The sequence below is a fragment of the Rhinatrema bivittatum genome, chromosome 1, assembly GCF_901001135.1.
Source record: "Rhinatrema bivittatum chromosome 1, aRhiBiv1.1, whole genome shotgun sequence".
Classification (NCBI taxonomy): Eukaryota; Metazoa; Chordata; class Amphibia; order Gymnophiona; family Rhinatrematidae; genus Rhinatrema; species Rhinatrema bivittatum.
This window is the reverse complement of record NC_042615.1, coordinates 295,772,914-295,796,679: the sequence shown is the minus strand read 5'-3', so window position 1 is coordinate 295,796,679 and position 23,766 is coordinate 295,772,914. Positions and strand designations below refer to the sequence as shown.

Below are 23,766 nucleotides of genomic sequence, written 5' to 3'. Positions count from 1 at the left end.
CCTGAATGTCTTTTCAGTAATGCAACAAAGAATGTACAGGACAAATATCAACTATTTCAGCAGCTCATGACATATACAGAGCTGAGATCCAAAACACCAATACACAAGCTAGGACTGTTCTTTAGCTATCAAGTAATCCACGAGAAATGCAGAATAATTTTCTGTCGGTCCAAAATTCTTTCATCAATAAATTTATATTACTATTATGGCAACTCCACTGTTAGATATATAATATTCCAATTCAATTCAAGGGTCCCCCGACACCGACCCCGTGTTTCGCCAAGCTGGCTGCGTCGGGAGGGACAGCACAGTTAGAGAATCATTCTGTAAAACCAAATGCAGTCATCACTATTCAGAAGGACCAAGCCAACAAAACAACGGGTACAGCCGACAGTATCATAAAGACATGTTAAAACATAACGGGGTGTCGCAAAACATATCTTTCTCTGTACAAAGTAACAGGTTACAGGGAGTGCACCTAACTTTCAGTACACCAGTGATTTAAACGCTCAGAAGGTTTTGGCGTGAAAAACTAACCAATCAGAACACAAGAATGACTAGCCAGTCAGAACACAGCAAGCGATACTCAGGTGAAGAAACTCCATTCGAGTTCACAGTTCAATCCATTAGGGTACCACAGTATCCAAAAGATAAATCCATTTTTGCTCCCTCTTTATTAAAATCTCAGAATAATTCCCCCCCCCCCCCGCGTACGGGAGGATGGACCACATCGATGACAAAGAACTTTAAATCGGATACTGTGTGGGAATACTGAGTCCAGTGTTCCACCTGAGGGGCATTCTCTCGATGGTTATTGATATTTGAACGATGTTCGATGATATGGGTTTTAATCATCCAGGATGTCTTGCCTACATACAATTTTAAACAGGGGCAATTGATAACATAAACCACCCCCGAGGAAGTACAGTCCGAGGAGTCATGCAAGGTATATGTTCTCTTTGTGGTCGGGTGTGTGAAGCGCGAAATGACCATTGTTAAAGAACACACTGAACAGTGGCCACAGGGACTGTGACCACTTACAGCATGAGTTTGTGTATTGTTTGAACAATATCCCGTATGGACTAACATATCTCTTAAATTTTTACCTCTACGATACGTAAAACGAAGAGAGCTATTCAAGACAGGGTTCAGTGACAATGCCAACCAATGTTTCCGTATAATGTTGGAAATAACATTACTTTTGGTTGAAAAGGAGAGGATACAACTGACAGCATTCTCTTCAGATTGATGTTGTGGCGCACGCCAGGTTTTTAAAATGTACCTTAAAAGTGTATCTTTTACTTTATTTTGCAGAGCATAACTTTTCCCTTTCACTTGGTTGTTCTATCATACCGTCCTATGTGGTTTGTATGAGATTTCCCTAAAGTGATTTTTGTGGGCTGGTCAGCTGGCCTTAATAATAAATACAGTAGTTTGGTAAGCTGCCTGCTGTAGGTTCATAATATCGGTGATATGGCTGTATTAAACTTCCAAGAAGGTTGGGGAAAGAGCCATGGTTACAACTCTTACCATCAGCGGCATGGCTGCATTAGTTTCCAGGAAGGCTGGGGTAACCTGCACAAAGCGACCAGAGTTACAAGTCTGAAACCAACAAGTTATGCTTGAGTCGGATATAGAGATATCAGTGGTGGAAATAGGGTTAATGGTACTGAGTAAAAGACATATGCGGGGGGCCTGGTATTGGTTTAATTATGAGAATTTATGTGCTCATCTATCCAAAGAAAACAGGAAAGGAGGACAACTGGATAGGACATTTGGTTTTTATCAGCCATCATTTACTATGTTCATCTGACCTGCATCTCAGTCACAGAGCAACTAGTCTTTTCATTTTATCTTTTTGAAATTAGGGAAACAATGCATCCATATTAGTGATGTTGATTTGCAGTGACTTAAACTCTATTGTTGTTTTCTCAATTTCATCTTGTTCTGTTGCCCAATGAAGTAATCCACTGTAAAAACCTTCTATGTCCTGTTTGACAGATTGTGCGAACAATGAATTCAAGTGTGTAAATGGGAAATGCATTGCAGAGGAGAGTGCTTGTGATGGCATTAATGACTGTGGTGACCAAAGTGATGAACTGTGTTGTACAGGTAAGGTTATATTTTTGTAAAATTACTCAACTATGGGTCTGGCCTGGTAGCTCAGTGCTGGTGCTACAAGTTTGCATGTGGAAGACCTGGGTTTGATCCCTAAGTCCAGTTTATGCTCCCTGGGCTTGCTGGGGATGCTATAGAATAGGTATTCACAGCCAACTGGGGTAGGAAGATGGATTTTCAGTTATTACTCAACAGTAACTTCTGTTGGCTTGACTGAAGGTGCATACATAGCTTTTCCCCTCTGGAACCTGGTGTCTGTGGTCCTTGGCCAATGATTGTCGCCACAAATGGCTGGGCCAGTTGCAAGGTTATAAAGAAGATAGAAAATCTACTGACCTGAAAGCCCAAAAGAATAGGAAGAAGCTGCGACGTCAAAAAAATAATTCAAATGAAGACTCATACTATGAAGATAAAACTCTTCTAAAACTGGGATGCAAAGCAAATCACCCATCCCTACAAACAAATTAGAGACCTATTTAAATTCAGTTGGCAGAAAAGTCTTATAAATAAGCAAAAAAAATAGAATAAATAATTCCCCAAAATGTAAGTGCCTTCTAATTAACAGCCTAATTAAAAGCAGCTTGGGATAAAAATACAAATGACCTAGATAAAATCATCTGTCTTTGGTGCATTCCCATGAACTAGTCATTTTGTTGTATTAATCTTATAAAATTTAGAAGACACTCAATAACAGGGTGCAATATTTAGCTGATCACTGACCTGCCCAAATGAAAGTAGTGGTTCAACATAAAGTAGCCTAAAATTGTATTTTATTTAGTTAATTTTCTTATAAAAAATTTGTAATCAAAGCATATTTATGAAAAATGAATACGAAGTCTGGGAATTTTAGATAAAATCCTAGGTTTTGCCCCAGAATTAGACTGAAAGATGAAACTCTCATATTGGCTTTGTCCCATTAAACTATGCCTAAGTGTTCAGCAACTTTGTTCTTTATGATAGTTTCTACCATTTTGCCTGCACAGACCTGACTCACTGGTCTGTAGTTTCCTGGATCATCCCTTGATTCCTTTTTAAAAATTGGCATTATTTTGGCAACCTTCCAGTCTTCAGGTACTATAGATGATATAACTGATAGTTTACAAATTTCCAATAGTAGATCCACAATTTCCTTTCTCAAATCTTTCAGCATTCTGGGATCTATACCATCTGGTCCAGGTGATTCGCTACTCTTTAGTTTGACAATTTGCTCTAGTACATATTCCAGGTTCACTAAGATTTGTTTCAGTTCCTCTAAATCATCACCTTTGAATATCATTTCTGGCATGTGTATATCTCTTACATCTTCCTTAGTGAATACCAAAGCAAAGAATTCATTTAGTCTCTCTGATATGGCTTTGTCATCCTTAAGTGCCCCTTTTACCCCTTGATTATCTAATGGTCCAACTGACTCCCTTCCAGGCTTTTTACCTCAAAAGGTACCTGAAAAAGTGTTTTATTTTGAGTTTTTGCTTCCATGACAAGCTTCTTTTCAAATTCTCTCTTTACTTTCCATGTCAATGCTTTGCATCTGACTTGCCAGTGCATATGCGGTTTCCTGTTTTCTTCTTTCAGATCCCTTTTCCATTTCTTGAAAGATGTTCTTTTAGATATTAATGCCTCTCTCACCTCATCTTTCAATCATGCCAAAAGTCGTTTATTTTTCCTTCCACCTTTTCTAATGCGTGGAATACACCTGATCTGGGTTTCCAAGATGGTATTTTTAAACAACGTCCATGCCCAGGCTAAACTCTTAACCTTTGCAGTTGCTCTTTTCAGTTTTTTCCTAACCATTTTCCTCATTTTATCATAGTCACTTTTTTAAAAGTTGTTAAATGTTAGTGTGCTCCCTCCAGTTATTAAGTCATAAGACCATAAGAAATTGCCATACTGGGTCAGACCAAGGGTCTATCAAGCCCAGCATCCTGTTTCCAACAGTGGCCAATCCAGGCTATAACTACCTGGCAAGTACCCCAAAACTAAGTCTATCCCATGCTACTGATGCTAGTAATAGCAGTGGCTATTTTCTAAGTCAACTCAATTAATAGCAGGTAATGAACTTCTCCAAGAACTTATCTAAACCTTTTTTAAACCCAGCTACACTAACTGTACTTAACCACATCCCCTGGCAACAAATTCCAGAGTTTAATTGTGCATTGAGTGAAAATTTTTTTTCTCTGATTAGTTTTAAATGTGCTACATGCTAACTTCATGGAATGCCCCCTAGTCCTTCTATTATCCGAAAGCATAAATAACTGATTCACATTTACCCTTTCTAGGCCTCTCATGATTTTAAACACCTCTATCATATCCCTCCTCAGGCGTCTCTTCTCCAAGCTGAACAGCCCTAACCTCTTTAGTTTTTCCTCATAGGGGAGCAGTTTCATCCCCTTTATCATTTTGGTCGCCCTTCTCTGTACCTTCTCCATCGCAACTATATTTTTTTTGAGATGCGGCGACCAGAATTGTACACAGTATTCAAGGAGTGGTCTCACCTTGGAGAGATACAGAGGCATTATAACATCCTCCGTTTTATTCACCATTCTCTTCCTAATAATTCAAATAATTATTCAGCATTCCCTTCCTAATAATTCAAATGTGATAATGTTGTGATCACTATTGCCAAATGGCTCAACACTGTTACCTTTCTCACCAAATCCTGTGTTCTAATAAGGACTAAATCTAAAATAGTTTCCCCTTTTGTTGGTTCTTGTACCAGCTGCTCCGTAAAGCAGTCATTTATTTCATCTAGGAACTTTACTTCTCTAGAATGTTCTGATGTAATGTTAACAGTCAATACTGGGGTAATTGAAATCACCTATTATTACTCTGCTGCGGATTTTGTTAGCTTCCCTAATTTCTTTTAGCATTTCATTGTCTGTTAGTTCATTCTGGTAATACACCCCCACTACTATTTTATTCCCTTTTTCACCTGGAATTTCTATCCATAAAGATTCAACATTGCATTTTGTTTCCTGCAGAACTTTTATCCTGTTTGACTTAATGCTCTCTTTAATATATATATACAATACGAAGCTCACAGATTCTGCACATAGGGATCCTCCCAGGAGTCTGCGTACAGTGGAAGTTAAGACTTACAACTTCCACCTCTGAGCTGGCCATTGTAAAGAAGGAGGATTGTAATGTACAGAAATGCAAGCTCCCTTGCTGGTTGCTGGCTTTGCTGTCATGGCTGATTTAGCCTGGTTGTTTCCTCCACTGCTGGCACATTTTTTGTCTTCACTGCACCATTTCCCATGGGTCTAATATTTTATACTACAGATGTCTTAGCCATGCCATTTCCCTGCTGGTGCTACTTCTGCTATTGCAGGTATCTTGGCCTTGTTCTTTCCTGTGCTCCCACCATGCAAGTGAAGGAGGGACTGCCCAAATCAAGAATCACCATCTGCTGCTCCGCTGCTTCTGCAGGTCCCTCAAGCTCCAGAGGAGGTGCAAGACAAGCAATTTTAGCCACTTGGGAAGGGGGTGAAAAGTGGGTGATGATGGAGAGAGAAGAAAACTTGGGGAAATGGGGTAGATGTGTTGGGGAGAGAGAGAGAGCAGGAAAGAAAAAGAAAGCAATTGTATTTCCCTGCGTAAAAGTGCAGTTTGATTATTGTTCCCCTACCCTACCCCCATATGACAGTAAAAGTAACAAGCTGTTTCACCATATAGATGCAGAGTACATGGGTTACCCTTATTGTAACTGCCCTCATTGCTGCAGAGTCAACTTACCTGCAGAACTTACACCAATTTTTAAAGCGAACTTACACATGTAAATCTATCATCATCTGCCTTCTATTGCACCCCGCCCCCCTTTCATCATTCACCCCCTTCTCATTTCCCAACATATCACTCACAGCTGGCTTGGTGGTTCTCTCCTTCTCCTATCTCTGCCAGTAGCCAGCCCAGAGGGGAACTGAGCTGCAACCCCTCCCCTTCTTGTCCCTGCAGCCACAGCCATCACATGGAGGGGGGGGGGGGAGAGAGGGGAGAGGAACAGAGAGAGCACCGCGGCTTCTTTGGGCTGACTGTTTCACTGCAGAGGAAAGCAAGGAGGTGAGAGACTCTACGGTTTACTCATGCCTTCCTTCAGGCCACTGCAGTCCTGCTGCCTACCTGCTATGTACTTTGTTTTAACATAGCCAAAATAATTTAATTTATTGTCCACATTCATCACAAAGGAAAGCTGCAAGGTGGAGTACAAAATAAAAGCATCCATAAAACAAACAACATAAAATTATGCAGACAAACCAATTACAAAAGACATGCAGCCTGAAACCCATCTCACTTGGTAAAATACTGCAGTACATAACACTATCCATAAAAGAGGTTTCAAAAGAACAAAAATCATGTAGAACATAAAAAGCAACATCAGATACACAGTATGGAGCTGCTATACAGAATCATACAAATATGAAGAGCACTTACAAATCATGCCAACTAAGCTATCATCTAAATCTGTGAAAATATGGCCAACTCGTAGGCTTGACTAAACAAGTATGTTTTCAGTGCCTTCTTAAACACATCATGGGATGCTATGGTTGGAATTTCATCAGGTAAGGAGTTCCAAAGGCATGATCCTGCAATTGAAAATGCACGGTCGCTCGCAATATCCAAACATGAGATCTTAATAAAAAGGACTTCCAGTGGGGTGGAGTCAAGATGGCGACTCACTAAGACACACTGCACCCTCGCTCCGGCGTTTTTTTCCTGCTAAGTTAGTTTCCTAAGTAAGAATGGCTCCGAAACAAAAAGGGAAGATAAGAAGTTACCCCTCGATTTCAATGCTCCCTCCAGGGCAGAAAACAATTGTCTAGTGTGTGCCAAAGCCGGCTTTTTTGGGTCTGGGAGGTCCGGCAGCTGGGTCACAGGAAGGAGACTGTGACCCGACCTCGGAAGGAACATCCCTCAGCCCACTGGATGAGCGTCTACCTCCGGCTGTGAGGGCAGCCTCGACACCCCGCCCAAGCGGTAACCTGGAGGTAGTGAACTGTGAGACTTGGGCAGAAGGGGCGACATCGGTGGAGGAGCTCCTACAGTCCTTCATGGAAAGCAGAGAGTTAAGCACCAGAGGAGGAGAGTTGAACAGCTGGGAAGGACGGGTCATAGATGGAGGAGGTGAGAGATCTGGACCCTTGTTAGTACCGGTGAATTTTTACTATCTAAGAAACCGGAGGTAGTAACACTAGATTCTCTCTGGACATTAACATCAGCAATGGCAAAGTCTTTGGAGGATTGCTCAAGTAAAATTAATTATCTTTCTACACAAATGGAACTATTAAATAAGAACTCTGAGTCATATAAACAGGAAGTGGCAGAAAAATTTCACAATGTTGAAAGTGATATTCAACAAGTGAGAAAAGTTCAGTCGACATTAATACAAGATTGTGGGGCCATTAATCAAAAAATTGAGAACATTGAGAATGCTATGAGGCATTTGAATTTAAGAATATTGAACTTTCCCAGGGTTATAGGGGAAATTTCACGTTTAACAGTTAAAAGGTACTTCAATGAAGTATTAGAAATTTCCTCTGAAAAATCCCAGCCCCTGGATAAAGTTTACTTTCTGCCAGGTCAGAATTATCAACAACGACAAATAACCCCAGATGATTTAGATAATTTAATAGGTTTTCTGGAATCGTCCTCCTATGAATTTGCAGAAAAGCCAACCTTGCTAATCTCATTTTTTAATGAGAAGGATCTAGGAGACGTCATGTGGGCGTATTTTAAGAAAGCTAACTCTGAATTCATGGGTTCCCGCATGAGAATTTTTCCAGACTTAACAAAATCGACTCAGCTGAAAAGAAAGAACTTTCTGGCTTTAAAACGAGAGACTCTGGAAGTGGGGGCATCCTTTTTCTTACACTTCCCTTGTAAATGCGTTGTAAAATATAACAAAGATACATATATATTTTTTTCAACCTGAGCAACTGAAAAGCTTTGTTGAGGCAAAAAAGTCCTGAAGCAATTAAGAATCAGTGGCGTTAATCCTTAAATAATGATGTAACTGGTAAAATGAGTTGCTTGTTTTTTCTTTCTATATTAAGTTTCCTTAAATCTCCTTTAATATGCAGATACCCCACCCCCCATCTTGTGGTCTAATGGATAGACAGAGGAAAAAGAGAAAAAATGTCTTTGATATTATATTTCATAAGAAATGTATTTTGCCTGTTATTTTCTGTCAGAACATATTTCTTTTAGCAGAGTGGATGCTTTGTATAATTTTTGAAAAAGTTAATAAAGATATAAAAAAAAAAAAAAGGACTTCCAGTAAACATTTACTTTAAGAGCTCAATGCACGAGAAGACTCTAAAAACAGTGTTTGCCCAGCAATCTGAATCACTTTGAATGATTTTGTAAATGAACCAGCTTAAATTGAATTCTATATACAGGGTGGCTCATGGAAACGTAGCCTGCCTCCAATGCATTGGTATGGAAGTGGGCTAGGTAGAGAGTGCATTGTACAAATCAACTCCTTTTGTACCGTTCATCAATTCAAATGACAGAAAATCTTCTGTGATATCAAATTTACTGTTCATACTTCCCACTGTGTATGTAAACACCCCCCCCCCCCGACCTATCCTACCCCCATACCGAGTTAAAAGTACCCCCCTCTTACAGTGGTATAAATAGAGAGTCACATTTCAATTTCTATACAGAGGTGTGCTTGCTCTCGCTCTCTCTTCCCTGATGTATCACATTATTAAGCTTTTGGTATGGAATTTCATAATTTTCTGGCAAATGTATGTTATAGAAAAAATGAATTTTTATTTAATTTATAAAATTTGTAGACCACTTTTTTTGGGAACCAACCTATACAAAGCAGATAACAACAAAACAAACAGCAATAAACAAACATAGCAAAAACATCAATCCAGTATAAATTTAAACATAACTTGGAGCATTTCAGAAATTACCAGCTAATGTTAAGCATATAAAACACAGTACAAATAAATAAAAGTCTGGTGTCTAGAACTTAGGGATGTTTACTGTTGCAGGTAGGTTTTCAAAGGGTTGCTTGTGGAAAAGGGTTGGGCCAAGACATAGGCACATAACACCTGAATTTTGCAAGGCTTGACTATGGCAATGTATGCCAGGTCTGGGGGGGGGGGGGGGGAGGGAGAGAAGGAGAGACTCTTTTAAATGACCAATCTGACATGCTCTATATATCCTACTGAAAGAGGGGCACTTTCAACTCAGGGTGGGGTTTGTTTTTGGAGGGGGTTCCACTGGTGTCTGCCTACGGCGTAAGAGTTTGTAGACCCTTGTAACACTGTGCCCTCCCCCGCCCAAACCCACCCTGAGTTGAAAATGCCCCTCTTACAGTGGGATATATAGAGCGCATCAGATTGGCCCTTTAAAAGAGTCTCTCTCTCTCTCTTCCTCTCTCGCTCCCCCCACCCCCAGCCAGCAACTTGAGTGAGTATGCATATAAAGGCTCCAACACATATACATGTTAGGGATATTTTAGATAGTACACATGTACTTGCACACACAATATAAAATTGAGCTTATTTTTGCTCGCATGCCCAATACGCACATTTATGGGTGCACGCACGCACCTTTTAAAATTGACTTGGTAGATTTTGGGTAGAGGGCAGGGTACAGTATATGTACAAATTAAATTAGATTGAATGCCTAGAATTTTTGGTGGAACTGGGTTTAGCATATTGCAAGCATATTATTGCAGCTCTCCTACTCGATGAGCCGGTCCTTTTCTTTGCAGTACAGGTGATGAAACCCTGTTCTTCTTGCAGAATGCAGCAATAGCTTCCATTGCTCCTCCGACATATGCATTCCAAATCAGTACCGCTGCAATCAAGAGATCGACTGCATTAATGGAGACGATGAAGCGGGGTGTGGTGGTAAGTTTTGTCTTTGAAATGTTTGTGACCGTGCTGTCCTTGCTCTAACAAAAAGCTGGCAGTTTCAGTTACAATTCAAGAAGAAATATTAGATATACCTATCGTTGACACTACACACACAAATAAGGTCGGAAGGAAGGGAGACAGACATGAGGCTTGAACATGTTTTGATTGGAAGGAAAGGATGCCGAGGAATGCTATTTTTTTCAAGGAGATCAGAGCGGGCCAGGTTTTTTTTAATACAGAGGGAGGGGGAGTGGCACAGCAGACAATTTATTTTACTTTCGCTGTCAGTTGGAAGATCAGATTTTTATTTTTTTTTTTAAATCAAGTAGATCAAACAGGCCTGGCTTTGTTTTAATAGCTGGGAGAGAGGGGAGTGGAGTGGCAGACAGGTGGTTTTTTTTTTGGCTGGAGGGTAGTTGGTTGGACTAATTTAGCCAGATAGTGCTGAATATCGAGCTAACCACTTGAATATTTATTTATTTATTTTTTATTTTTATATACCGATGTTCCTGTATAATATACATATCTCACCGGTTTACAGGGAACTAAAACTGTCGCCTCGGGGGCGGAATACATTGAAACATAATAACAATAAATAACTTAAAGATACATAAAAGGCGAAATATAACTGAGATATAGTACTACTCAGAACGTATGTACAAGGGAGATAGGGGATCAAGGACTAAGATGTCATTGTATTCCTCCTCGGGTCTTAGGTCTCCGGGAATGCTTGGGTGAAAAGCCAAGTCTTTAGCTTCTTTTTGAATGTCATAGCGCAGAATAGGCTACCCCTTATCTTGAATCTTTTTTCAGTGCTACCTGTTTGCTTAATTAGATCCCTTTTATGGTACTGCTGAATAGAAACTGACATTCTCTGAAATTACAGAATTACTGGAGTCTGCCTCAGTATGCCTCTAACCTGGCCTCCTTTTTTGACTAGCTAAATCTGTGTGCACAGCAATTTTATGCAGACAGATTTAGTCAGTACAGAAGGGCAGGCAGATTTTAAACCAGGCAGATTTAATCGGCTAACAGGGTCATTCTTTATTCTGCGATGTGCTGGTATCGAGGCAGTATTATTAAAATTAAGGGAAGGGGAGGAGTGTGGGCGAAGTTTGGACGCAGTTATCTCCCGGCAGTGCTGTGGGCGATGATGGTTTTCACATTATTACCTTTTCCCATGGTGCTATGAGGGATAACAGTGTGTGGCGTGGCCGTACCATGGTGGGCGAAACCGCACCATCACGATGCAGCCGGCTGCCCACTGTTGCCTCCCCCCGCCCCTTTTTTTTTTCCCGCGCCTCATCATTGTGCTATAAAAATAAATACAGCAGAATGATGAATCTAGGGGTAAGTTAGCCAAGCAAATATTTTGAAACTGACCTCTCTGTTAATATGCTGAACAGAGGACAGATAATAAGTATGGAAATCTGACAAGCCTCGGCCACTACTTTGTTTCACTCACTGCAGCATCTTACCACTCATTCTAGCATTTCTGTAATTTCAGAGAATGTCAGTTTCTATTCAGCAGTACCATAAAAGGGATCTAATTAAGCAAACAGGTAGCACTGAAAAAAGATTCAAGATAAGGGGTAGCCTATTCTGCGCACATAAATCTTCCCCAAACAACTAACATGTAAGCAGGTGTTTCCCAAACATTTTGCCATCGGACCTGATCAGGAGTGCCAGGGAAAAGTCACCACTGACTGAGTGACAGGTCCAAATCAGCACCTGAGCTCTGCTCTCAGCACCTCACAGCAACAAGAGGCACCAGCAGTGGCTTATAAATTTTATTTTTAAAATTATAAACTAATTCTTTCCCATTGGACTACAAGGCAATGTACAATACAACATATACAACGGGGTGAATTTTCAAAGGACTTACATGCATAAAATTAGCATCTATATTCATACATAGTTTGTACTCATGAACATGCTAATTTATAAATATCAATAGTATATGTGTATATTCAAGTTCGCATGCACCTTTATACACGCAAAAAAAGAGCAGTTTAAAGGCATTCCAAGGAGGGATTAAGTTATGTGCATAAATTGCTATTCTATAAGATTTACATAACTACATTAGGCAACTTAATTGTGTAATTTTAGATATCAGAGTTATCTGTTTTCTGCTATGGGTTGGATGAGAGTCTGGGTGTATTGCAGAGGATGTATTATCAAACTAGTGATTTCAAGTACACATGCATATTTTAAAATATACCTACTTACATATATAAATAAAGTTTTATTTATTTTTTGCAAATAAAATATATGCACATTTGTTTATAAAATAAGTAGGAAAAGTATGCACTTTCTATGCATTGCAGGTATTCGTAGCCTCTAGCAAATGAAACTCTTTTTCTTACCTCATTAAAGGGCTGTTGCTTGCACAAAAGATAAGTAGAGAAATCTTGAAAAATAAAAGATATTCACATTTTGAAATGAAAGCTCCCCAGCTTTCCGGACAGCTGCCATAATTGTAACTTTGTTATAAAAGTATGAACATGATTGACAATCACCTGTGGACTTGAAGCAGCTCCTGGATTAGGTTCCAGTACTCAATGGTCCTGTTCAGTCTTAAGGCCAGAAGGCCTCAAATACACATGTAGGAACTTTGGCAGCCATCTTGAGAAATAATTCAGAGTTAGAGCCTTCATCTTTTTCAGAGAGGCCAATCATACAGATATTGTTTCAATGACTACGATTTTCCAGATCCTCAGTCTTTTCGGTCATCTGCTTGCTATTCCATTCCAAGATTTCGATCTTGCATCAAGGACATTCCAATTCCTCAATCCTCTCCATAACAGCATCAACTCCTGCTGAAGTTTACCCCACTGAAGAGACTTTATCGACTATGATTTCAAGAAGCACATCCAGCGAGATATGGATCTTACTTACTAATTTGTCCATGATACTTTTTACATCATCAAATAGATCAGAGATGATGGTAGCCTCCATATTGTTATCCTCCTCATCTGAGGCCTATATTTCCTGGAGAGTCTTCTTGTCAGTCAATCCTTTCTCACCTCCTCACTTAGCTGGAGACCCTTGCTATGCCCACATCTCTAGCCTTTTAATAGTGTCCCAATTCTAAGAGTCAAATTTATAACCAAAATATTAAATAAAAAAGATATGTAAGCATGAGTGTGGGAGCACTGAGAAAACATGCATGTTCTTACAGCATCTCTAGAGCCCTCCTTGAGTATAATTATATCTTCAAGTAATCTTTTTTTTATTCTCTTTCACAATGTTGATGATTCATGAGCTGAAATTCCACCTTGTAGTAGCCACTGTAGGAAGTCTTACTTGTACATGCTCATTTAGTAAATGAGTTCTAGAGATGTGAATCGTGTGATCGATCGTCTTAACGATCGATTTCGGCTGGGAGGGGGAGGGAATCGGATCGTCGCCGTTTGGGTTTTTAAAATATCGTGAAAATCGTGAAAATCGAAAACCAGCACACTAAAATATCCCTAAAACCCACCCCGACCCTTTAAAATAAATCCCCCACCCTCCCGAACCCCCCCAAAATGCCTTAAATTACCTGGGGTCCAGTGGGGGGGAGGGCAGGAAAACCGGCACACTAAAAAAACCCTAAACCCACCCCGACCCTTTAAAATAAATCCCCCACCCTCCCGAACCCCCCCAAAATGCCTTAAATTACCTGGGGTCCAGAGAAAGGGTCCCGCTGTGATCTTCCACTCTCGGAACTCCGGTGCTTGTAGAAATGGTGCCGGTGCTACCTTTGGTTTTTCCGTATGGAAAAACGATTCGCGGCAGGAGATCGCTCCCGGACACCCGCTGGACCCCCAGGGACTTTTGGCCAGCTTGGGGGGGCCTCCTGACCCCCACAAGACTTGCCAAAAGTCCAGCGGGGGTCCGGAACGACCTCCTGCAGTCGAATCGTGTTGTCTATGGCCGGCGCCATTTTGCGCCGCCATTTTGCGCAAAATGGCGCCGGCCGTAGACAACACGATTCGACTGCAGGAGGTCGTTCCGGACCCCCGCTGGACTTTTGGCAAGTCTTGTGGGGGTCAGGAGGCCCCCCCCAAGCTGGCCAAAAGTCCCTGGGGGTCCAGCGGGGGTCCGGGAGCGATCTCCTGCCGCGAATCGTTTTTCCGTACGGAAAAACCAAAGGTAGCGCCGGCACCATTTCTACAAGCACCGGAGGTCCGAGAGTGGAAGATCACAGCGGGACCCTTCCTCTGGACCCCAGGTAATTTAAGGCATTTTGGGGGGGTTCGGGAGGGTGGGGGATTTATTTTAAAGGGTCGGGGTGGGTTTTAGGGTTTTTTTAGTGTGCCGGTTTTCCCGCCCTCCCCTTTCCCCTCCCCCTTCCCCCGATTTACGATTTTTTGACGATAAATCGGGGGAATTGTTATTGTATCGCGGCTCTAACGATTTTTGACGATTTAAAATATATCGGACGATATTTTAAATCGTCAAAAAACGATTCACATCCCTAATGAGTTCTCTTATTTGATTTGTGAAAAATGTGGCTATTTCATTTAGAGTAGAAAAGAAAATTTTGGATTATCAAATATATCCAGCACTTTCATTCAGCACTAAATTTAAGATATGTACCTAACAGTGAAAAGTATTGCATCAGGAGCTTCTTTTTGATCTTGGATTGTTCTCCACGCAAATTTGAAACCATTACTGGGGCTCCATCAAATGCTTGAGCAACGAATGTTAAAATTCTTTGTTGCATTTCTGTTTTTCAGTTTAAAGAATCCCAAAAATCTCTCCTCACTGGTTCCCTCTCATACACACACACACACACACACCAGACAAGCTCCCATTCATTTTCACACACACAATCACATACCTCCAGGCACATAAGAACATAAGAACATGCCATACTGGGTCAGAACAAGGGTCTATGAAGCCCAGCATCCTGTTTCCAACAGTGGCCAATCCAGGCCATAAGAACCTGGCAAGTACCCAAAAACTAAGTCTATCCCATGTTACCGTTGCTAGTAATAGCAGTGGCTATTTTCTAAGTCAACTTAATTAATAGCAGGTACTGGACTTCTCCTCCAAGAACTTATCCAATCCTTTTTTAAACACAGATATACTAACTGCACAAACCACATCCTCTGGCAACAAATTCCAGAGTTTAATTGTGCATTGAGTAAAAAAGAACTTTCTCCCATTAATTTAAAATGTGCCACATGCTAACTTCATGGAGTGCCCCCTAGTCCTTCTATTATCCAAAAGAGTAAATAACTGAGTCACATTAGCCTGTTCTAGACCTCTCATGATTTTAAACACCTCTATCATATCCCCCCTCAGCCGTCTCTTCTCCAAGCTGAAAAGTCCTAACCTCTTTAGTCTTTCCTCATAGGGGAGCTGTTCCATTCCCCTTATCATTTTGGTAGCCCTTCTCTGTACCTTCTCCGTCGCAATTATATCTTTTTTGAGATGCAGCGACTAGAATTGTACACAGTATTCAAGGTGCGGTCTCACCATGGAGCGATACAGAGGCATTATGACATTTTCCGTTTTATTCACCATTCCCTTTCTAATAATTCCCAACATTCTGTTTGCTTTTTTGACTGCCGCAGCACACTGAACCGACGATTTCAATGTGTTATCCACTATGATGCCTAGATCTTTTTCCTGGGTGGTAGTTCCTAATATGGAACCTAACATTGTGTAACTACAGCAAGGGTTATTTTTCCCTATATGCATCACCTTGCACTTATCCACATTAAATTTGATGATGAGTCTTCCATTTCCTACAGTTTTTCTCTTCTAGCTTTACTAGCTTTGCAATATCTGTAGACAGCATCTGTGTCAACAGACTTCCCTGTCGACATATAAAGCTTTAACTGTTGTATATTTATGTCTGAATGAATTATGTATATTCTATTTGTAAACTGCCTAGACGGATAGTCTTCTACCCCTTTGTGCGGTATATAAAACTTTTAAATAAACAAACAAATAAATAAATAAATATTTACATAAGCTGGTCAAGATGATCGACTTGCAGGTGATTTCTTAATGTATTTTTCATTTTGTTCATCAAGCTGAAGCCACACTTGCAATCAACACTTGAGATTTGAAATGTACTGTAAATATCCAATATGAATGCCAGTCTACCCACCTGATTATCTTGCAAGGCGTATGCTATTATGTCATCAAAGAATTTCATCGAACTGGCTTAGATTTTCTCATGAAAAGTGAAACAAAAATCTGTGAACTGCTTGCACAAAGTACTGCAAAATGCCTGTTGATTTGATATGTTTAGTGTACTACTATACTTTAATGCCAACTCTGTTAATTCTTGTGTTCCCAAGTTTAAGTCAGTGACATGCAAAAAATTAGCAAAGTCAAAAATTTCCACTGCTTTAGTTCATCATATGGAAATCTGCTTGCCGTGTGATCACATATACGTTCAATAAACCTGACAATAGCTGTAGTATCAACATTATCATTTTCAGCAGACAGTAGTGCCTTAACATCTGCACTGAAATAAGGATGCAACTTGTGGATTCTGGCTTCAGATGTTATGGCCATCGGTCACGGTGGTCCGCGACCTGGACCGACTGTCATGGCCGTTGGCCGCACAGTCTGCGGCCGGAACCCAAGGCTCACCTGTGGCACCAGATCCTTCCGGGGGCTCCTGCTGGGGCAGGCAGCCCCTCTTGAAATTCTTTTCGCGGCTTTGGCCGCTGCTGAGATCTGGCCTCTTGGTCCTGCTGTGCTGGATTGTCTCAGCCCCCTCCTGCATGCTGTAGAGCCACACGCATGGCTGAAGGTTTGATTTAAAGCAGCCACGACAGGAAGTTGTCGTGGCTTCCTCCAGCAAACTCCTCCCTCAATTCGGATATTTAAGGCAAGGTCTGCTCCACAGACCTTGCCTTGGTATTGAGGCTCTGTGCTTGGTTACCTGTGCTCCGTGTTCCTGGATTTGCTCTGTTCGTCGTCCCACTTCTGCTCCTCCTCTCCGTTGGATTGATTCTTTGGCTTCTGACCTTCGGACCGGCTGTGGTGACTCTCTGGCGTTGACTTCGGATCGGCTTTGGATTCTTCTCCTGTGTTGCCCCTGGACTGGCTTCGGACCACTCTCCCGACTGTTACCAGACCGGCTCTCGACCTCTCTCTGGACTTCGACCCATGGATCGGCTTTGGACTATCCTTCAACTTCTACTTCCAGACTATCTATGACCAGCTGGAGGCACCAACCATCTGGAATCCACGACCTGCAGGAGGCGCCTGCATCCAGATCTTCATTAGTCTTCAGGGAGTTTCTTAAGTCCCAGCGGTCGGATCCCTACGGGCTCCTCCTGGGGGGGATCATGAGCTTCCAAGGTGAAGTCTTCATTCAACACTTACCTCATCAAGCCTTGCCCTCTGACGGTAGAGACCTAAATGGTTTTCTGTCTGTTTGGGTAGCACCAACTCTACCTCGGAACAGGGGTCCACCTTCTGATTCATTACAGAATACCAAGGCCATGGACCCGGCAGAGGCTTCAGCTTGCCAGGCCATTCCTGGACTAGCCGAGAAAGTCATGGAGCAGCAACGTATACTAGGATCTATGGCGTCTTCCCTGGAATGACTCAACGCCTGTCTGGATTCTATGACCGCGGCTCAGGCTGTTCCTCCACCTGTACCAGTATTACCAGGGATACAGAGCAACACCCGGGCCATGATTCCATTACCTATTCCTCCACGTTATGTGGGCGAGCCTAGTTTATGCCAAGGATTCCTCAATCAATGCAGTATGCACTTCCACCTTCAAGCTTCCCTGTTTCCGGATGACCTTCCAAAAACACCTATATCCTGTCTCTTTTAGAAGGTAAAGCCCTGGCCTGGGCTTCTCCTTTCTGGCGACGGTCAGACCCAGTCTTACAAGACCTTCCTAAGTTTCTGGAATTATTTCAAGCAGTATTTGACGATCCAGGGAGACAAGTGGTTGCTGGCTCCAAGTTTCTACAATTTCGACAAGGAAATCGGCCGCCGGCTGACTACACTATTGAATTTAGAACCCTTGCATCCGAACTCCATTGGAAGGAGAATTGTCTCCGGTCTATATATTTGAAGGGTTTGTCATCCCGAATAAAGGATGAAATGGCAGCCCGGGAGGTACCACAATCATTGGACCCTATCGTGGACTTAGTAACTTGAACTGGCCGCTGGCTACAGGAAAGAGCTCGAGAAGGATCAAGCATGAGAAGGCACATGGTGGTTACTACTTCTTCTCACTCTTCTGCTCCTGTCTCTCGAACTGCATCTACCACAGAAGGGACTATGGAGGAACCCTTGCAATTGGGCCGTGGGCCCCTCTTTCCAGAGGAGAGGCAAAGACATTGCAAGGCAGGCCTCTGCCTATATTGTGGAGGAGCAGGCCATCTCATCGTTCGTTGGCCAACATGTCCGGGAAACTCCCAAGCCTAGGCTCCATTGGGGGAGTAATCCTAGGCATTACTTCCCCGGCTCCCCCACTAACTCACCAGTTCCCCACGCTGGCTTTAGTTGATTCTGGAGCCGGAGGAAACTTCATCCTGCAAGATGTAGTAGAATGACTGCACATTCCTACTCGCCCCTGTCCTAAGCCGTTAATTATATCTTCAATTCACGGAGATCCCCTGCCGGGGAGAATAACTCATCATACAGTTCCAATGGAATGCCACATAGCACCAAAGAGCCATTCATCCTATAGTTCTTGGTATTCCATGGTTGCAACAGCACAATCCCCAGTTTGACTGGACATCTTTAAAACTTCTCCACTGGGGTCCAGCATGCCCTGAGACCTGCATTAAAAGATCCAATTCTTCCTGTAGCTTTATTTGTACCTCTCGCCTTGAGGGACTGCCTTCACAGTACAGTCAGTTTGCGGATGATTTTTCAAAAAAAGCTGCTGACACTTTACCTCCACACTGAGAATTTGACTGTAGCAGCAACCTAATCCCTGGAGCAATTCCGCCTCATGGTAGAGTCTATCCTTTATCTGCCTTGGAGACTCGTGCTATGTCTGAACATGTCCAAGACAATTTACAGAAGGGATTCATTAGGCACTCTACATCTCCAGCTGGAGCCGGCTTCTTTGTCGGGAAGAAAGATGGGACCCCGCACCCATGTATTGACTTCCACAGACTGAACGCCATTACTATCAAAGACCGATACCCATTACCATTAATAGCTGAATGTTTTGACCATTTACAGGGGGCCAAGGTGTTCTCAAAGTTGGATCTGCGTGGAGCATATAATCTCGTCGGAATTCGGGAGGGGGAAGACGGCTTTCAACACCAGAGATGGACATTATGAGTATCTTGTTATGCCTTTTAGTTTGACTAACGCTCCGGCAGTATTTCAGCACTTCATTAATGAGATATTCCGAGACTTGCTTTATGTTTGCATGATAGTCTACCTGGATGACATTTTGATTTTCTCTTCTAATCTACAAGCACATCAACAACACGTTATTCTAGTGTTACAATGTCTAAGAGAGAATCATCTCTATGCTAAGATTGAAAAATGTATCTTCGAACAAGAGTCTCTCACGTTTCTGGAATATATCATCTCCAAATGTAGTTTTCAGATGGATCCTCCAAATTAAAATGCTCTTCAGCATTTCCTGGGTTTCGCCAACAATTATCATAGTTTTATTCAGAATTTCTCGAAGTTAGCTGCACGTCTCACGGCTCTTACTCGAAAAGCGGCAAACATTAATTCCTGGCCTGTAGAAGCTGAAGAGGCATTCCGAGCGCTAAAGGACTCATTCCTTAAAAAACATTGCCTTCGGCATCCGGATCCCAGACACCCGTTGGTAGTAGAGGTGGACGCATCAGCTGAAGGAGTAGGAGTTGTCTTAAGCCAGAATGACACCACAGGAACTGCCCATCCTTGTTCTTATTTTTCCAGGAAGTTTTCATCAGCAGAATGTAATTACGCTATCGGCGACAAAGAGCTACTTGCTATAAAATTAGCATTTAAAGAATAGCATCAATGGCTGGAGGGTGCCCAACATCGTATTACAGTCTACACGGACCATAAGAATCTGGTGTACCTCCAGCAAACCCAATGCTTGAACCCACGGCAAGCTCGGTGGGCGCTGTTTTTTATGCGCTTCAACTTTGAATTGTGATATCGACCGGCTACTAAGAATATTAAGGCAGATGCCTTATCCAGGTCCTTTTCTACAGAGGATATTGATGAGACTATTCAACACATTATAGACCTAGCATGCATCACCCTTTCTGCAACATTTACCGTGCCATCTGGTAAAATAGTTGTACCTAAGAGACTGCGTAATAAGGTACTGGCTTGGGGGCATGATTCACAGTTTGCCGGACACCCGGGAAAAGCTCGGACGCAAACACTTCTTCAACAATACTATTGGTGGCCTGAGATGCGCAAGGATATTCGAGCATATGTGGACTCTTGACCAACTTGTGTGCAACACAAGGTTCCTATTGTGAAAACTTAGGGACTTTTACAGCCATTACCTATACCCAAGAAACCATGGACACACATTTACACTGATTTTATTGTGGATCTTCCGCCTTCAGAGGGTATTACCGTGATATGTGTAATAGTGGATCGTTTTTCAAAAATGGCCCACTTTGTCCCACTACCCTCCCTCCCGTCTGCTCCTCACTTAGCTCAACTATTCATTCTCCATATTTTTCGTCTCCATGGTCTTCCTCAACACATTGCATCAGATCGTGGACCTCAGCTCATGGCGGTACAGTTGCGGCAGCTCTGGATTCATACCCAACACATGCTCCGAAAAGCGGCCCATGCTGCCAAGACGTTTGCCGACGTTTGCCGACAAGCATCAGTGACCTGCTCCATGGTTCCATCCAGGAGAGAAGGTGTGGTCTGGTACCAGACACATCCGGTTGAGAGTTCCTTCCATGTGCCTGGCACCACGTTATATTGGACCGTTTCCGGTGCTACGACAGCTTGGTCCTGTGACTTACCAACTTCGGTTGCCGGCCACATTGCAGTTTCATAACTCCTTCCACACGTCCCTTTTGAAGCTTCTGGTTCTCTCTTGGCCTCATCGGAGAGTTCCAGAGGTTCTCCAACCCATAGCGGAGGAGTACTAGATGTCCAGAGACGTGGCAAAACATGGGAATACCTCTTAGCATGGGAAGGATTCGGACCTGAGGAGAATTCTTGGTAGCCTGCTAAGAACATCCTGGATAAGAATCTTCTTAAGAACTTTCACGCTGCTCATCAGGGAAAACCAGTCCTTCTAGAGGGAGGCCTAAAAGAGGGGGTACTGTTATGGCCGCCGGTCACAGCGGTCCGTGACCGGAGCCGACTGTCATGGCCACCAGTTGTGGCGGTCCGCGGCTGGGACACAAGGCTCACCCGCGGTGCCGGATCCTTCCGGGGGCTCCTGCGGGGGCAGGCAGCCCCTCTTGAAATTCTTTTCGTGGCTTTGGCCGTTGCTGAGATCTGGCCGCATGGTCCTGCTGTGCCGGATTGTCTCCACCTCCTCCTGCATGCTGTAGAGCCGCACGCGCGGCTGAAGGTTTGATTTAAAGGAGCCACAACAGGAAGTTGTCGTGGCTTCCTCCAGCAAACTCCTCCCTCAATTTGGGTATTGAGGCTCTGTGCTTGGTTACCTGTGCTCCGTGTTCCTGGATTTGCTCTGTTCGTTGTCCTGCTTCTGCTCCTCCTCTCCGTTGGATTGATTCTTTGGCTTCTGACCTTCGGACCAGCTGTGGTGACTCTCTGGCGTTGACTTCGGATCAGCTTTGGATTCTTCTCCTGTGTTGCCCCTGGACTGGCTTCGGACCACTCTCCGTCAGTTCCCAGACTGGCTCTCGACCTCTCTCTGGACTTCGACCCTTGGTCCGGCTTTGGACTATTCTTTGACTTCTACTCCTGGACTATCTATGACCAGCTGGAGGCGCCAGCCATTTGAAATCCACGACCTGCAGGAGGCGTCTGCATCCAGACCTTCATTAGTCTTCAGGGAGTTTCTTGTCCCAGCGGCCGGATCCCTACGGACTCCTCCTGGGGGATCATGAGCTTCCAGGGTGAAGTCTTCATTCAACACTTACCTCATCAAGTCTTGCCCTCCGACGGTAGAGACCTAAAGAGTTTTCTGTCTGTTTGGGTAGCACCAACTCTACCTTGGAACAGGGGTCCACCTTCTGATTCATTACATCAGAAATCTGTTGTCTTGACAGTTTATCGAAGCACTAAGAGAGCGCATATTGCAATAACTTTTTCGCACTTTGCAATAAGTGCCAGAAATGTTGTATGTCCTGCACACAACCACTGGTTGGACCATTTTTAGTAGTTTCAATATCCTGGAGAGCCAGCCTAGCTATCACGGCCGTCCTACAACCACTGGGGGGAGAGAGAGAGAGGTGCTTAACGCATGCGAAAACGCCTTAACACATGCGAAAATGCCATATAGACTTTGATAAATGACCCCCATAGGTCTTTAAAAACCTCTGGCTACCTCATTCAATTTTATTATTCAAAAAAAATTTATTAGCATATTTATTGCTTTTTTTCTTCAATTTATTTAAAAATCCTTGAAAGGACCCAACACTAGTAATGGGATTCACAGGACCATTACCTCACTGGAAATCCAAACAATCATCAAAAAAATGAATCCAGCAAACCATCCCATTGACAACATCCCCATACCAACTATCAAACTGATCGAAACCTCAATAACCAAAACAATAACAGATATAGTTAACCTATCCCTCACTGAAGGAAAATACCCAGAATGCCTAAAATCAGCAATTATTAAGCCACTTATAAAAAAAAAAACAACCTAGACCCAGAGAACCTACAAAACTACCATCCAATTTCCAACCTTCCTTTCATTGCAAAAATCACTGAAAAAATTGTGCACTCCCAGCTCTCTGACTACCTCAAAATAAACATACTTCACCCCTCACAATTTGTTTCAGGAAAAACGTAAGCACTGAAACTCTACTCCTTTCACTAAATGACATCGTACTCAGAGGATTCGACAAAGGACAAAATTATCTATTAATACTCCTGGATCTATCAGCCGCATTCGACACAGTCAACCATACAGTACTCCTCGACAGACTATCCAAAATAGGAACCATGGGGGAAACCTTACAATGGTTTTCATCCTGCCTATCACAGAGAAATTTCCAAGTAATGTTCAACAACACCCTATCAAAGTAAACCTCAACACTGGAGTTCCCCAAGGATCTGCCCTATCAGCAACACTCTTCAACATCTACCTCCTCTCAATCTGCCACACATTAGAACACCTTGGTCTGACCCATTTCCTATACTCTGACGACATTTAAATTCATCCCTATACAGAATACGCTAGAAGAAACATACAGTAAAATAGCTACTTACCTCTCAGAAATCAAACAGCTTCTAACTGAGCTAAAACTCATAATAAACCTAGACAAAACATAAGTAATCATCCTAGACAGAAAAGACATCAACTCACCCATACAGCCACTCAAAATGGAAAACCCAAAATCTTCAATCTCGCCTGTCACACATGCTCGAAACCTAGGAATCAACATAGACAACGACTTATCATTCAAGATCCGCATAGCTAACAAGATAAAGGAAGGATACCATAAACTACTTACACTCAGGCATCTTAAACCCTTCCTGTCACAGGATGATTTCAGAACAGTCCTGCAACTACTCATCTTTGCCAACCTCGACTACTGCAATGCCCTACTACTTGGCTTACCAAGTGCAACCATCCATCCACTCCAAATCCTACAGAACACAGCCGCCAGAATATTAACGGGAACAAAAAAACATGAGCATATCACACCAACGGCTCCC

At 42.6% G+C, this 23,766-nt stretch overlaps 1 protein-coding gene across 1 annotated transcript in view; it reads left to right on the top strand.

Annotated features, from left to right (window-relative positions):
* CFI (complement factor I) overlaps positions 1 to 23,766 on the top strand; it is a 146,260-nt gene that overhangs the window by 52,326 nt on the left and 70,168 nt on the right. The window contains exons 5-6 of the mRNA XM_029596663.1: positions 2,002 to 2,112; positions 9,876 to 9,983. Of these exons, the coding sequence (XP_029452523.1) occupies positions 2,002 to 2,112; positions 9,876 to 9,983 (219 nt within the window). The remainder of the gene's footprint in view (positions 1 to 2,001; positions 2,113 to 9,875; positions 9,984 to 23,766) is intronic.